Source organism: Xiphophorus couchianus, chromosome 4 (genome assembly GCF_001444195.1).
Source record: "Xiphophorus couchianus chromosome 4, X_couchianus-1.0, whole genome shotgun sequence".
Lineage (NCBI taxonomy): Eukaryota > Metazoa > Chordata > Actinopteri > Cyprinodontiformes > Poeciliidae > Xiphophorus > Xiphophorus couchianus.
In genome coordinates, this window is record NC_040231.1 from 29,771,848 (window position 1) to 29,787,332 (window position 15,485).

The 15,485-nt window shown below is 37.9% G+C and overlaps 1 protein-coding gene across 1 annotated transcript in view; it reads right to left on the bottom strand.

Annotated features, from left to right (window-relative positions):
• The window catches only part of itfg1 (integrin alpha FG-GAP repeat containing 1), a 167,348-nt gene that overhangs the window by 89,955 nt on the left and 61,908 nt on the right, over positions 1-15,485 (bottom strand). The window contains exon 10 of the mRNA XM_028014996.1: positions 14,642-14,793. Within this exon, the coding sequence (XP_027870797.1) occupies positions 14,642-14,793 (152 nt within the window). The remainder of the gene's footprint in view (positions 1-14,641; positions 14,794-15,485) is intronic.

The window sequence follows — 15,485 nt, forward strand, 5'->3', positions numbered from 1 at the left end:
ACCAAGTATAAAGCAGCCCACATAGCTCCCGTCTGACTCCACTACTTAGCCTAGTTCATTTACATCATCAAAAACCTCCTCAATAACAAAATTAATAAGAATAAAATAAAAAAAACTGTTCCCCGAGGTTTGTTTTTTTGAAACACGTGACATGTTTTTGTCCTATTTCCTGCCTTGTATTGGACCATTTCCAATACAAGTCGCATCACTTTCATGTGGAAATCCTTATATAAATGTGTGGTAAAATTGAAACCTATAGATTTGAAAAAGCGACCAATTTAAAGGTTTCACTTTTCAGTAGCTATGTGCCCACTGTTCTTCCTATTCTGAAGACTGAGAAGCTGATTTTAATAAAATACTGTAACCTGAAACTCTCCAGGAAAGAAGAAATATTGATGGTCTAACATCTGAGAGTAGAGGTTACTTCTAAAATGTTCATGTGGAGAGACAATGAAATGTTTACATGGAATAGCATGGTAAAGTTGGAGTTTACCAAGAAAAACAAATGTTATTGGTATATGAACATCAAACAATCCCATCATAACATGTCGGTTTGTTGAACAACAGGGTTTCCATCAGTGTATTATAAGCCTGGCGGGTCACCAGGCTTTACTTGTGGCCCCCCCAGACTAAGCATTGCTTGTTTACTATTATTTTTATCTATACACACCAGTAACAGTGATGCCAAAGACGGGTTAAAGAGTCTCTTTAGTAAGAAGCACAATGGCAACAGTATGGTCAGTATAGGGAGACAAGTAAAATGTTCTATTCACTGGATCGCTGTAACAACCGCCTGTCTTTATGAGTCTACACCATAAAACCCTCAGCCAACAAAGTGGCAAGTCCATCCATCCATCCATCCATCCATCCATTTTCTGTTCACCCTTGTCCCTAATGGGGTTGGGAGGGTTGCTGGTGCCTATCTCCAGCTACGTTCCGGGCGAGAGGCGGGGTACACCCCGGACAGGTCGCCAGTCTGTCGCAGGGCAAGTGGCAAGTCATGGATAAATTTTAAACACTTTAATTAAGATGAAATAATTGAAGTGAAAATTTTTTATAAATGGCTTAGCGGGTTTTCTGGAGGAAACTCTGGACTGTGATGGGAAAGAAAATATTTTTCAGCATATTCAAGACTTTCCACGAACCATTTATCGTACAGTCGTGTCCAAATTAGAAGCTTTGTTGGTTTTAGGGATGGTTAAAACATTGAAGACATTACTGATTGTCTTTCTTTTCCGTCATTGCGTTTACGTTACTAAAATGCATTCTTGTATAGAGCTGCTCACACTTACGATTATCAGTATCTTAGTGTATTTTATAAGCGGCTCCCTGTTCCCACTTACAATTCCTATGAAGCAGTGAGGGTGAATTTTGGGTTTACACTCACCATTTAGGAATGTTGGCTTGTAGTCTGCTGAACGAAAGATGATGCAACGTAATGTGTTGGTGTTGGACTTTATTTTTAATCAATATTAAAACTGGTAAGGACTATATTTACATTTTTTGTAAATCCTAACACATTACATTGCAGGACTATGTAGCCTCTATTTTTATTGTCAGTGAATATTAACTCTAAATATGTTCTAGTTGGAGGCATAAATGTTATGGAATGACTGATTCAGCAACACATCAGAGCATATTTGATTGTAACATCCGAGGTGAGACTTTATTTACCTCAGTTTTCATTCTTCAATTCAACATCTGTCTTGTCGACATAATGAAATAAAAACAGTCTTCCCTTCTGTCTTTTTGCATGCACGGACCCCTTCATTCAATTCCTAAGAGGCCTTTAAAGCCTTAACAGGAAAGATTTAATTAGTTTTTAAAGTAAATGGGTGAGAAAAAAAGTCATTATGTTTATGCTGAATGGCAGCGGTTGTTTGAAAAGGGAGCATCTCTGGTGGCTTTTGTTGGAAGACTTAGGTTTGCCTGTACAGTGGGGAGATTGGGAGGAAAAAGCAAATGAATGTCCAAAAGCTGATTGCTTAGCAAATATGTCAAGTAGTTGATGGATTGGACTGATAACCTATGAACTGTTTTTGACAGATATGGGTTGTATCTGTTCAGGGGAAGGGCAAGAAGAACACGGACTTACGAGTTATTTCTAGGATAAATGAAAAATGATACATCTGAATGGAATTGGGAGCTGGAGTCGTTGACAGCTTGCTTAATATTCACAAAGAGGAAGCAGCAGTAACCAGAAGTGAGAAAGTTAGGCAAAGAGGACAGGATGAAGGGTCCACTACAAAAATAAAAATAAAAAATTCAGATAAAACATCTGAATTCATATGAAGTAAGAGTATACCAGAATGGTATTGATATCGACTGATATTAGCTGTAATATTTAATATCGGCCATTTTGTCAAAATAACTCACCAACATAAAAGGTGTTGTTTTTATATAACAAACCAGTGATAATGATGCCTGCAGCTCAGCACAACCTCAAATTTGCACTGTTTTGCGTTGTCGTTGAGGAAATGTCATGAATAAATTTGACAATAAACATAAAGCAAGTTGAAAGTGTTGCATCATTTTCAGCCTCATTTTTAGTATTAGCATTTGGTAACAGGCTAGATTGAAAAATATAATGCAGTATTTTAATCCACAGTAGAGAAAGTCATATAGTTTCAATAAGTAGGTATAGGAAAAAAATTATCGGTATTGGTATTGGTTATCGGCCAAATGAGTTTTAGTGTATTGGCAAATTGGACATCGACCAAAAATCCAATATTGTGCATCCCTAACCTAAACCAATAGTTTTCATACATTGTGTTGCTTGGTAAGAAATATTTTGAGCAAAGAAGCCAAATTAACTATGGTTTTTTTTTAATTATTATTATTATTGAATCAATTATGGGTTTTTCACATTTTTCCACTAAGCTGAAATAATGTGTTGTGGAACCAGTTCTTCTGTCCTTAAACTCTGTCAATGATGAAAACGGCTCTGCTTCAAAAACAAACGGCGTCGGCGAAACTGAAGCATTACCGACCCAAAAAGCACATTAGGTCAACCTTTAAAAGCACCATTTTATGGACGAGTGAGAAAATATGAATCCCATTTGGTTACAAAATTTTTTTTTTTAAAATTTAATCTGAGCTGACTGTAGAATAAAAGAGGATCCAAGCCAATTAAGAGCTCATCTGTGGTATCAGCTCTTTTTTTTGGTTTGTTTAAAAAAAACAACAACCCAAAAACATCACATTTCAGCAGCTCTGAACATCTGTACCTATTACCAGCAGCACACATTGCTCTACTTGTGGTTAAAACTCATGGTCACAGTTACATAAAGTACATCTACGCACCATCTGCATAAATATGTACACTTGGACAAATAATTATTCTGAACAGTGTCAAGAAAATCCGAGCTCATCCCACTTCCCCATGCTGGAGATTTTAGTTTAACAGTAATAATAAAGTTATCTTTAAAATGAATCACTCAAGTGACATCAGGGCCCAACAGTAGACTTAAGTGTCAATAAAATAAATCTGGTTGTGTGTGTTGTTTTGTCTCATGCAAACTTTGCTTTAATTCTACTTTTTTCTATCTAATCATAAGAAATCATAGTCAGTCAGAGAGAGTCATTAAACAAGAAAAGCAGGTTTCCTGGAAAAAGAGGAAGTTTCCAGCCTGCAGATTTATAAAAATAGCTGAGACTATTCCTTATTTTAAAGCATGAAAGTTTTAAAAAATTAAATCTAAACATTTTGAGTAATTTGATAAGATTCAAAGTAAAATACTTATATTAATATTGATTTACTTGTAATAATACTTACACTTATATTTGTGGGAACACTTACAAGAAAAACAAGTAACTGTAACTTTGGTATCAAATAATTAGAATCATGGATTATTCTTGGTTTCTTTTCAGAAAAACATCTGTAATAACTCACATTAAGATTATAATAAGTATAATTAATAGGTTATGGTTGTAAAATTATAAATGAATGATAGATCAGAGAAGCTGAAGAAAATAAATGTGATAAATGTGATTTTGACATTAAACTTGAAATGGTGTAAAAAGGTGTAACTGCAATTAAACATCACTGATATGTTGGAGGTAGAGAGTAGGTGAAAGGTTGTGCAGGCAAGGGACACAGGAGGTTGAGCAACCCTGAGACATTGGCACAGACATCAGGAAATGTCTGTAAGACAGTGATGGATATGAGATCATCTGTCTAAGCAGACAGATGAACCCTATATAAGGTGGGTGCAAAAGAGGAACCTTTCGTTGGATCCTCCGGGCAGCTTCGAGCCAAGATCGAGATGGACAAAGAACTCTGCAGCTGAAGAAGAGCCGGGGCCACGGACTGTCCTGCTCATGGAGACCAACCGGTCAGGCCCACAATCTGTGGCTTCGAATCGCACTTCTCTCATCGGCTGGGTTCAGACCCCAAAGACAAAGATGAAGACAAAGACAAGGAAGAAGAACTGGTGCCTTTTTTCCTGCCAGCACCAAGTCCTGTGTGACCTCAGCATCCATGCGGAGAGGAGGCTCATCAGACCTGCGGAGATCCTGGCCTTCATCGATCAACATCTTCCTCCTGTTGCAACACCTTCTTCATCATCGTGCCAGGTCTGGGGTTCGAGGCGCCAAACTCCGTCCGTCTCTCTCTAAGGTTCCTTTTTTAGTTCTCAGTATCAGCAGTAGGGAAAGATAGACTAGATGATTGATTTTACTTATTTGATTATTTCTGCTACTGAATTAAGCTGTACTGACCCTTGCAAAAATGCCTTACTAATAAAATATTTAGCATAAAGAAAATCTAAAAGATGTTGTGGACATTCAGTTAATGAGTCACCTTAAAGTTCTTTGATGGTTGTAAAATAGCTGTGATGTTTGATTCTGGAGAGGAAGAGGTGGAAAATGTTTTTAGGTTGCTGGTAGCCCATATTTAAAACCTCATCCTTGGGACTCGCCCGAGTCACTAAAACCTACCTGGTTCAATAACAAATGCAAGTTGCAAAATAGAGAACGAGCGACCGTTAACAGGTGTGCTCTGTGAAACTAGTTGGCTGTAGGCTGCTCAGTCTGGCTAATTCACAGGGGGAAGAAGGGTGGGACACCTGGATGTAGGCCGTCAGATAACCAGGCGAATCGTTTCTCGAAACCAGCTTAAACAGAGTTTACTTCAGTTCTGGACAGGGTAAATCCCAGCAGATTTAGGAAACTCAACGTACCCGTTAGACGGAGAGCTGGTAGCACATCTCCCCTCTCAGAAGAGGAAGTACGAGAGTGAGAGAGTAGAGACAGAAAGGAGGGGGGGGGTGTTGCACAACAACAACAGACAGAAATGAAGATACCAAAAATTAATATAGAAAGAAAAGATTTGTCAATTTTCTGTCTTTTTTTTCTGAAACATAAAGCTAGTAGATTAGATGATTTGGCAGGCGCTTCACAATATAAAATATACTTTCATTTATTAACTGATCACAGTTAAACACAAGCAATTCCTGTTGTCTCTCAAATTTTCTATCTCTTCTGCATTATTCTTCCTTTCTCATCCTATGTAATAATTTTTAACAGCATTAATTGATCCATTGCATGTTTATGTTTACCTGGTAATATACTGATTTATTATTATCATCACTATTACCTGTTTATTACTTTGTTATTTTGAATTTTTTACATGCTGATGATGGTGTCAGTGTTATGTCATTCAGTTCACCATCACTGCTTACACACACTGTGTTCATTCATTAACCTACAGTTAATGAATGAATGAATGAATGAATGAACGGTGGCAGTAATTTTTCCCCCCTTTTCACTAATGTGACTGTTATGTATGTACTGTACATGTACTGTAATCCATACTAAATAATAATAATAATAAAAATGTTTTTGCATTATCATGGCCTGAACCCAATGGGAAAACACTGCAGTAAAGTGGAAACTTAACTGTGGATTTATGTTATTGCACTGCATTGATTGCATATTTAATACATTTCATTCCAACATTGTCGTGCTGATACTAATTAGTTCATCGACTATCATTGTGATTCTAAGGCCAAGTTAATATTGACACCAGGCAACAAAGTGGAAAACATCAAACTTCAACGTCTAGATATGGTGCCATGCATCATGGCCTGTTCCAGCCACAAACTTAGACAAACTGTATCTTGTTTTGGATGGAATCAAACGTAATGGCGAAGTGGAAGGAAAATCACATGGCTTCATAATTTATCAGTAAGAAATCTGAAATTTGTGCCGTGAATTGTAGTAGATACTTTATAGAACCACCGTTAGATGTAATCCCAACAGAACGTATTTTGGACCAAGTCTATATATATTTTTCTCCTCTATTCTACGTTGGGAAATAGCTCAGGCTCAGTCTGACTGGATGAAGTGTGTCTGTAAACATCCATCTTTAACTCTCAATAGGATTTACATCTGGACTTCAATCAGGTCACTCTAAGAATTGCATTTGCTTTGATCTGATGCTGAAGTTGTAGCGTTAGCTGCATGTTGGGGGGTAGCTGACATGCTTGCTAAAGATGAACCTACAGTCCGAACTTTAATCCCCAACAAGTTTCCTTCTACTGTTGCCTTGTATTTAGCTCCATCCATGTCCTTGCTCACTATTCTTCCAACATTGACGTTTTCTTTTTTAATCAAAAATTGTAATGAAACCGTAACTACTCTGGGTCTTTAAAAGCTGAAAGCTGTCCAGATGATGATCTGACTGTTGTTTTCATTTGCTGGAGCGTTATAAGCCGACGTGCACGTAAGACACATGCGAACATGTAATTATATCCAAGTCACTTGAGGCAGATCAGACTTTCAAACTGCTTTTAATCAGTGTGCGGTGCAATGCAGAGAAGTAAGGAAAAAAAAAACACACGATTGCAGCTAAGGATAATCCCATTCTACGAGGGCTGCTGACTGACGTATACGATCGTATTTCTCACACACACACAGATGCACACAAGCGGTTTAAGCGTGACCTGTAGTTGATGTGGTGTAATATTTACCGATGTTCCCCAACAGCGCTGGAGCGGCAGCAGGTAGAGACTTCTGTCCAATCACACGTCAAACTCCAGCCGTACCTTTGACACTTGTCAAAGGGTTTTGTTGGTAATACAGAGGCAGACGGTTGCATAGCGCATGCAATATGATGCAGCTGTCCTCTGCCTGTCTGGTAACACTGCTCTGTCACATTCACTCATGGGTGTAACGAAGGTAATGGCTACCAGCTAAAAGTATCTGGAGTTAACAGTGAGTATTTTTAATTTTCTGGAGAATATTCCTGAATAGGGAGCTGCTGCTAATTTAACAAGCTTGTGTGTCTGCTGCTCAAATTAAAGGAGGTTGACTCTCTTTGTTAAGTGCTGTCACTTATTTAATATGATGATGGACGTTTACAAAGTACATGGAAAAAGTTATGCTTTAAAAATGTTCTTCCCAATTTCTGACTGTTAATTTATTTCCATAATCTGTAGCGCCGCTCACGGTGGCAGCATGTTGGAGTGGCTCTGTTAGGTTGATTTCATTCAGTGATTTATAAACTAACAATATTTTGGGGGTTTTTCACAGCTGATAGTCCAGTAGACTCGGTTTGGGAACCAAAATTGCAACATTTGTTACAAATTTCAGCTGCTGTGGTTTCTCATTCTCACTGCACTGTGTCAAACGATCTGAAGTATTTGGGGAAACCTGTTCCCCCCCTCGCCTGTGGTGGCACTGCACCAAGAACCACTGAAGGAATATACACAAAAACCACTGAAGAAGACCTGAGCGCAACTTCCTTCTTCAAAAAATATAAACCAAAATGGAGTGCCGTCAGATTTTAGCAGTTATAGGATTTCTCATTTGTCTTTGGCAGAAGACGATGAGCCATTTCTCCCGCTAGAGCTAGACATTTGTTTTGGTTACATTGACCCAGAATGCCCTGTGTTGTTGGGCACTTCTTGTTTTTGGAGCAGTCTGTGGTCCGCATGCATCCACATATGCATTTTGAACCACACCAGAGTTCACTGCAATCCGAGACCTAGGTTTTTAGACCAACCAAACTTCACCTTTTTGGTCCACATCAGAGTTCGATTGCTCATTCACACCTCCCCAATTGAACCAGACTTTCCAGGCAAATGAACTGGAGTTTGATTAAAGCAGAATAAACATGGCTGGTGTGAACGCAACCTTAAAGCCAGTGTAAGGACTTCAGAATTGGCGTTTTAGTGAAAACGCGAGCAGCAGCGTTCCGGATGTATTATAGGTTCTGTAATTCTAGCCTCTAGCTGCCCACTTAAGTGGTCACGCTACAACATTTACACAGTCATGAACTGTGGTTTATAAATAGAAATCTTGTGAAACATTCTCGAACTGATAAAATCATAAAAGAGAAAAAGCAGAATAAGAAATATCTACTTTTATAGCGCTTCACCTCTCAGTGTGTGTGTCAATGTCTCTTTCATTATGCCGCTTCACTCGTCCCCAGCGTCCCACAGTGCTTGTTTTTCTGCAAACAGAAACATCTACAAGGCTTCCTCTCACCAGCCATGTACTATTTGTTGTGACGATCATCTGTTTGAGCGTGTTTGCCTGCATGTGCAAGACGCAGCGAGACAGGCCGTGAGAGAGTCACCGTCTGTTCTGTGACCTGGATATAACGCGGATCCTCAGGACACGAGTCGTATAGAGCTTTCGCTGAAACACATCGATACTGACACGAATATACAGATTCACCCACATCTTCAGTCTGCCCTGTCGCTCTTAATGAGCCTTTGCAGAAGCGCCGACACTGAACCTGTCTCCTATGTAGAGGTGATCTATTACTTTACAAAAAAAACTGTTATTAGTTTGGTGCCTCCTTGTAAAAAATATTCATATCCCCTGAGACTTCTTACATTTTTTTCATGTTGCAACCATAAATCTCTGTATATTTTAGGATTTTCCGTGAGTCGCTAACGCAAAGTGGCTCATAATTTTGACAAAGAAAGAAAAGGATTACATGGTTTCCAAAATGACTTGGATTTAAACTGTAAATAAAACCTAGTGCGCCTTTACAAGTCATCATCCTTTCCAAATATAGTCCACCTGTGTGTTATATAATCTCAGTGTAAGAGTTGCTATGAGGCTTGTTAAACTCTCAATGCTTTCACAGTCTACACAGGTTTTGAAAAGACATGGAGTTCACTCTTTCAGGCCAGTTTCTGCAGATTTTGGTTTCATGGCGGAAAAAGTGGGGATCACTGACAGTTGGTCGAAGCCACTAAAGCCAACCTAACACATCGAAAGCGACGGTGCAAAGGTTTTACAAGCACGCCATAGGTGGCGTAATACAAGATAAAATTCTATTTTCATGTCAAAAAATGGAGCCATGCCATTTGAAATACTTTCGGTTTATCTCACAAGCTGATTGTGTTTCTTTATGTTATATTCCTGTTGAAAATGTGGAACATTTTTGAGGATGTTTGAAGGTTTTGAACTGATGTCTGAAATTAACCTTATTCTAAATGTTCTTTCCTTCTCGATAGACAAGTAATATAATGTTTAGACTATATTACTTAAGTAAAAGTGTAAAATTTATATTAATTTGATTTCAACTGGGAAAAAAAACATTTAGAAAATTATATTAAGCCCCAACTGAAACACTTTATTTCGCAAATTAATCAAATTAGCTCATTTAACATCATTTTTGCCATTTGGATTAATACGACCATTCATTATTTACTCTAGCTTATTCTTCAATGACTGTTTTTCTCCTTTGTGAGATTTAGTTTCTTTTTTGTCGCCATGCAACTGTAATTAAGTGATAGCTTGTTAAATCCAAACTGTTTTTTAGCTTTTTTATTTATTTATTCCTAATGTCGGAAAGTAACAAGGCAAGAAACTGTTCTAGAGCTGATTTTCTTTTGTCCCAGGTGGTTGACACATTAACACTATGCTGTCAAACCTTTAAATAAGCTGTATTACAACTAACAGGGGAAAAAAAAAACTTAAAATGTTGTTTTATTTTTTCATAGCTCAAAAAACGTTTAAGTTTTTAAACTTAAACTTTATGAAAAAACCCAACTGAGCAGCACTAGAAGGTGACCTACACACTCCTCGACAACATTTCAGTTTTGGTTTAATTTATTCCACTCGCTGCGTCCATCCGCTCATTGTTCTATTGTTTCCAGTAGATTACTTTCATCTCACACCCTCTGCTTTTCTGCTATGAACAGTTAAATCAGTATTCATTTTTTTGCTGGGAGGTGAAGTGAACTGGCAGGACTTTTATCTGAAATAAGCTATAAATAACTAATTGAAAGGATAAAGAGAAAGCTGTAATGTAGTGGAGGAGTGAAAGACGGAGAAACAAAGATGAAGAAGAGGGGCTTAAAATAGATCAGTTATGGGTGGTCCAAATATTTGGTTAGCTGAAAGCCTCTTGGCAGAAAAAGAAGGAGAGGGAAAAAAAAAACAAAGACAGAGCAAAGCTTTAGTGCATGATGAGAGTCAAAGTGAGAATAAAGCAGATATTTTCCCAGCAGAGAAAAAATAAACACATCAGATCACCTGGTGAAACTCTATAGACATTCTACGTTTGTGAAAGTCAGTCGTTGTTGTGAGTGAAAAGTGTGAAACACGACTTGATATCAGGGTTTTTTAGTTGGAGGGGAAACATCCAGAATATGCCTTTGTCCAAGAATTTATCCTTTCATCCTGTCCTACTGAACATCAACATATTCAGAAAGCATCTTGAAAGACACTTAAAGTTAACAGCAGCTTGCTGAATGGGAAGAGTTTTAAGGGGCTTCAGATATATGCAGCCAATAAAAGGAGCTGGATGGAGAGGTTGATGTTTGCAGTTTATGTGCTCATTACAGAGATAAGTAGCCATAAATGGCCGTCACACCTAAACTGATTTATTTTCATGTTGCCAAGTGAAAATATGGCTAAACAACTTCTTTGATCCAAAAGGAACATCTTGTGTTGAGTTCCGACCAAGATTAAGATAGATAAGATAAATCTGCTTAAAAACAAAAAATAACTGTCTCACAATTCACACACAATGTAAGAATTAACAAATAACTAGTAAAAAAACCAACAACTAATAAATAAGAACAGCCACATTCTCACATACATCATTTATGATGATTAATGGTTGTTTTCGATTGCATTTAGTTTTGTTATTGCTATCGGGTATTGCCACATATATTGAATTTGATAACATGTATATGTTTCATAACAAACATGTGTATGTCGTTATACATATACATGGGGCTGATTGTCCTCTATAGGGTGAAGTGAATATATTTTGCCATGCCCACATAACTCACTGTGTACTGTGGTGGTGCCGGGGTTAAGCACAACCCACATATTAAAGCCTTAGTCCTCGACGTGGCCGTCGCAGGTTCGATTCCCGGCCTGGTGACTTTTGCCACATGTCTTCCCCCTTCTCTCATTACCCACCTTCCTGTCAATTCACTATCAACTAAAGGTCACTACAGCCAATAAAACCTCAAAAAAAAAAGCAACACGTATTCAAATCTAATTTGATGCAAAGTCTAATTTGTAAAAAAGAAAAAAAAATCCATGATGGCAAAGAACAACAGCCACACCCCCCAATAAAAAACCAAAAAACAACTTCCAGTATCAAGCATCACATGCAAAGTCCAATGTCTGGCCCATTCTCCCAAAATGGCCGACTTTCTGATGCATTTCCAAGACAACATTTTGCCTCAAACTGCACAGTGCTACATGTACATTTTATTGTTAGCTCTTTGTGAAACTGGCCCAAGGTGCTGAACACCAGGGGGCGTTGTGGTGGCATTTCTTTGACAGCTTCTTCCCAATGCTTTCAATCAAAAACCTTCTAGCAGGTTAAACGTGCAAATTTTTCGGACACAGCAAACAATGTGCTATGACTGTTCAAAAATAAATTTGATAATCAGTTATCTAATTTTAATGGGTTTGTGCATCGTGTTTGTGGGCAGGGCTAATAAATGAGAATTTGCAACATTAATATGTAAACAGAGATCAAATTCATCATTGTAAAATATGCTGATTAGGGGATCTTAAAGCTGCAGTAGGTTCCTTTTATATAAAATATATTTTTTACTCATTTGTTAAAACTGTCTATGGTGAAAGTGCAACAATTTGAGAAAAAAAAATCAAGCACCTTCACTTCCTCTCGATGCTCCTATTTCCATCTGTAGAAATACGTATAATGCTCCCGGTCAGAAACAACCAATCACAGCCAGGAGGAAGGTCTCAGCACTGTCAATCAACCTTGTGTACTCGCTGCTCAATGTGCTAAAGATGGAGAAGCAACTTAGAGTTATGAGAAGGCCGTCATTCGTGGACATGCTAACTAGCATTAGCATTTACAACAGGGTCCTCTGTGTGAAAAAAGCTGTAGTGCAGCAGAAAACAAGATGTAGGCTGAGAGCAGCTCATACACACGCTTTATTGACAGTGCTAAGACCCTCCTCCTGGCTCCGATTGGTTGTTTCTGACTGGGAACAGCATATTTCTGCAAATGGCAGTAGGACCACAAAGAGTTGGATTTTTTTCACAGATTATTGGTCTCATATTATACTGCCAGGCCAGTTATAATACGTAAAAAACATTTTTTTTTAATAAAAGCTACCTACTGCAGCTTTAAGACAATAACCTGTGCTAAAGCTTCACTCCTGTATGTACAACAAACAGACCTCCTGTCCTTTCTTTTAATGTTGATGTTGTGAAATCCAATGCTATAGATGAAGTAAGATTGCATTCAAAGCTTTGCAATGAAGACACTCCTAGCACAAGATTTCAGAGCTTAGGCTTAAAATGAGAATCAACTGGAAAAAATAGAAAAATAGAGAGGCAATAGCTGCTAGGATAAGAGCGAGTGAGATGGAACTCCTCTTCAAACACAAAAAGTTAAGCTCAACACGACTTACTGGTGATTATATAGTGCCTGCATTAGAAACTGGGGTTCAGAGGTATTTGTCTTTAGCTGCGGCTCAACTCTATCCCATCTCTAGCGTAATAAGCTCAAGCAGGCACACTCTCTATTACTCTCTCTCTTACACAGAAATCAGTATGCATGGACAATCACGGCTCTGACCCCTGCAACTATCTTATCTTCATCTCTGAGGACAGATAATCCACATAAGTCCTTCAACAAATACATACGTCCCATTCCTGACGCGCATGGCACTCGTGCACCGGAACGCGGCGCAGGAATTCTTTAAAGGGCCGGATTATCGGGCGTAATGCTGAGAAAAGTCGGCGAACAAGTTCACCTTAGGTGTCTGTTTTCTTGCTTTTCTGTTCAGATTAAAATGAGAGAAATTGCTTTTCGCTCCCAAGTCTGAGATTGGGGTTTGATCACCAAGCAATCTGTGGAATTAAATCGCTTGTTTGCAAATGCACCAACGTGATAACTCTGCTTGTAAGTAAAAACCAAAGTAGATGCTAAAATTAACAGGAAGAAGAACTGTGGTCGAGTACATTCATTTCATAGTAATCAATGCAATACGTTTAGCCTAAACTGGATGATTCTTGTGAAGATAAAAACAGAAACATTTGTAATTTGAGGAAGCCTTAATAATTTGCATAAGCTCCTTAAGTATGTATTTGGATTTATTAAGCTCTGATCCGTGGTGTTTTGTGTTCCCAGTTTGCAGTAGCTAAAATTGTCTTGTCAAAGGGTGAAATATTTCATGGCAAATTTAAATGAATTAGATGACGTACATCAAAATGAGGATGATTTGGATTTGTGTGGAAAGCTATCCAAACTGACCTGGGCCTAAATGAAAAACTACATGTTGTCTGGGTTCCTACAGATTTTTAATTTCAAGATTCCACCTTTCCAGACTCGATTTTCTAGGTTTTCTGTTTGCATTTTTTTTATATCATCATGAGAAGTAGAGGACAAAACTTTCACCTTAAACAATTTTTACCCTGTGCATGGTCTGGCAGGGTCACACTGACCCCACATGCGGTTTTAGGATTTTAAAGCATGAAAATCAAAACAGCATCTCACTTTGCACTTTGACTAAGCCACACCAAACCTTCATTTTTCTGACTGTTAGATAACCTAAGTGTGCTTAAGCTTAAGGAAACAAATTGATGACCATTCATTCACCATCGCAGTTTTTAATGGAGTATTTCAAGGCAAAGGCAACAGCCTGCAAGTCTTCATAATCATACACAATATTTTTCCCAAAGTCTTCAAGTTTCACTAGTCAGTAGTTTCTCCATTTGTGGATAAAGATTCTCACAATGGTTCAAATGACTCCAAAGCAGTAGAAATGGTTATATAACAAGATCCAGACTGATAACTACTTTTAGTTTGGTTTGGTTCCTCATCTGTTTTTCTCAGTTCTTAGATCGAGGCATCATGCGTTGCTTCTTAAGAACTTTTTGTCTACTTCATGTTGTCAAACTGTTTTTGTCTCTTGGATCGTTTTTTTCCCCCCCTTTAATAAATGAGCTGAAAATATGTGAAAATAATTTTGATGATCTGAAATGGTTAAACAAAACTAAAAAGCAAAATCAGTACAAATGTCGAAGCTGATAGACTTTTTTTACGGCATTGTCTATTTGTAAAGAATCATGTAAAGCATGGATCTTCGTTTACCATCACAAAGTTCAAATTAGTTTGCACTTAAAATCAAAAATTTCACCAGAAAACTGGGAACGCTGATAGGTTTTCTCTTCTGACCTGCCACTGGTGTTGCGGAGGATCACTAGCGCATCAGGGAAGCCGTCCAGGTTGTAGTCACCGAGATGCAGGACCAGTGGATGGATGGCGTCTCCTGGTACAAAGCCCCAAACAGTGTCCCTTTGCTTGAAATCGGACAGGACCTCCACCCACTGGAAAAACAAAAGCATACAGACAATTTAATACCTTGATGAGTCTTTCAAATGAGATTTGGATCTACCATAGACATAAAAAACAATTATAATAGTGGGATATTGTGAACTTTATGGACTTTTAATGTCCCACTTTTAAATTTTCAACTCCAAGTGGTTGAGTTGTAATCCTCTCTGTATGCTTTTTGTTGACCGTCTTATTCATCACATGGTCACCAAGTAACCACATAGGTAAAACAATTATTAATTATCTAGACATTTTTTTTTATCATTTTCATTTCAATAAGGCTCTGCAAAGTGACTGGTGAAAGTTAATCTGCTACAGGGGCAGTATTGTGTGTTTCCCAGCCACATAGTATAATTTTATAGCACAAGCAAGAAACTATATGACCTTCAGTTGTTAATGCAAAATCATTAAATTACAGCTAATTGAAACTGGGCCTCTGTCTCTTTAAGAAACTCCCGCTCTTTCTGAAACTCTGACTTGAGGAAGTCATCACAACATGGCTCCTCTATTAAACCTTTAACAATGTTTTTACCAACACATTAGCATGGTTCTTTAATTTTTGCTAATTCTTTACTCAAAAAGTATAGTGCATATAGCATGTCAATAGTCAATTCATAAAGTATTTCGAATTGAGAAACTGTAGAAAAGCATAACTGCATCACATTGAAGTGAATGGGATGATTTG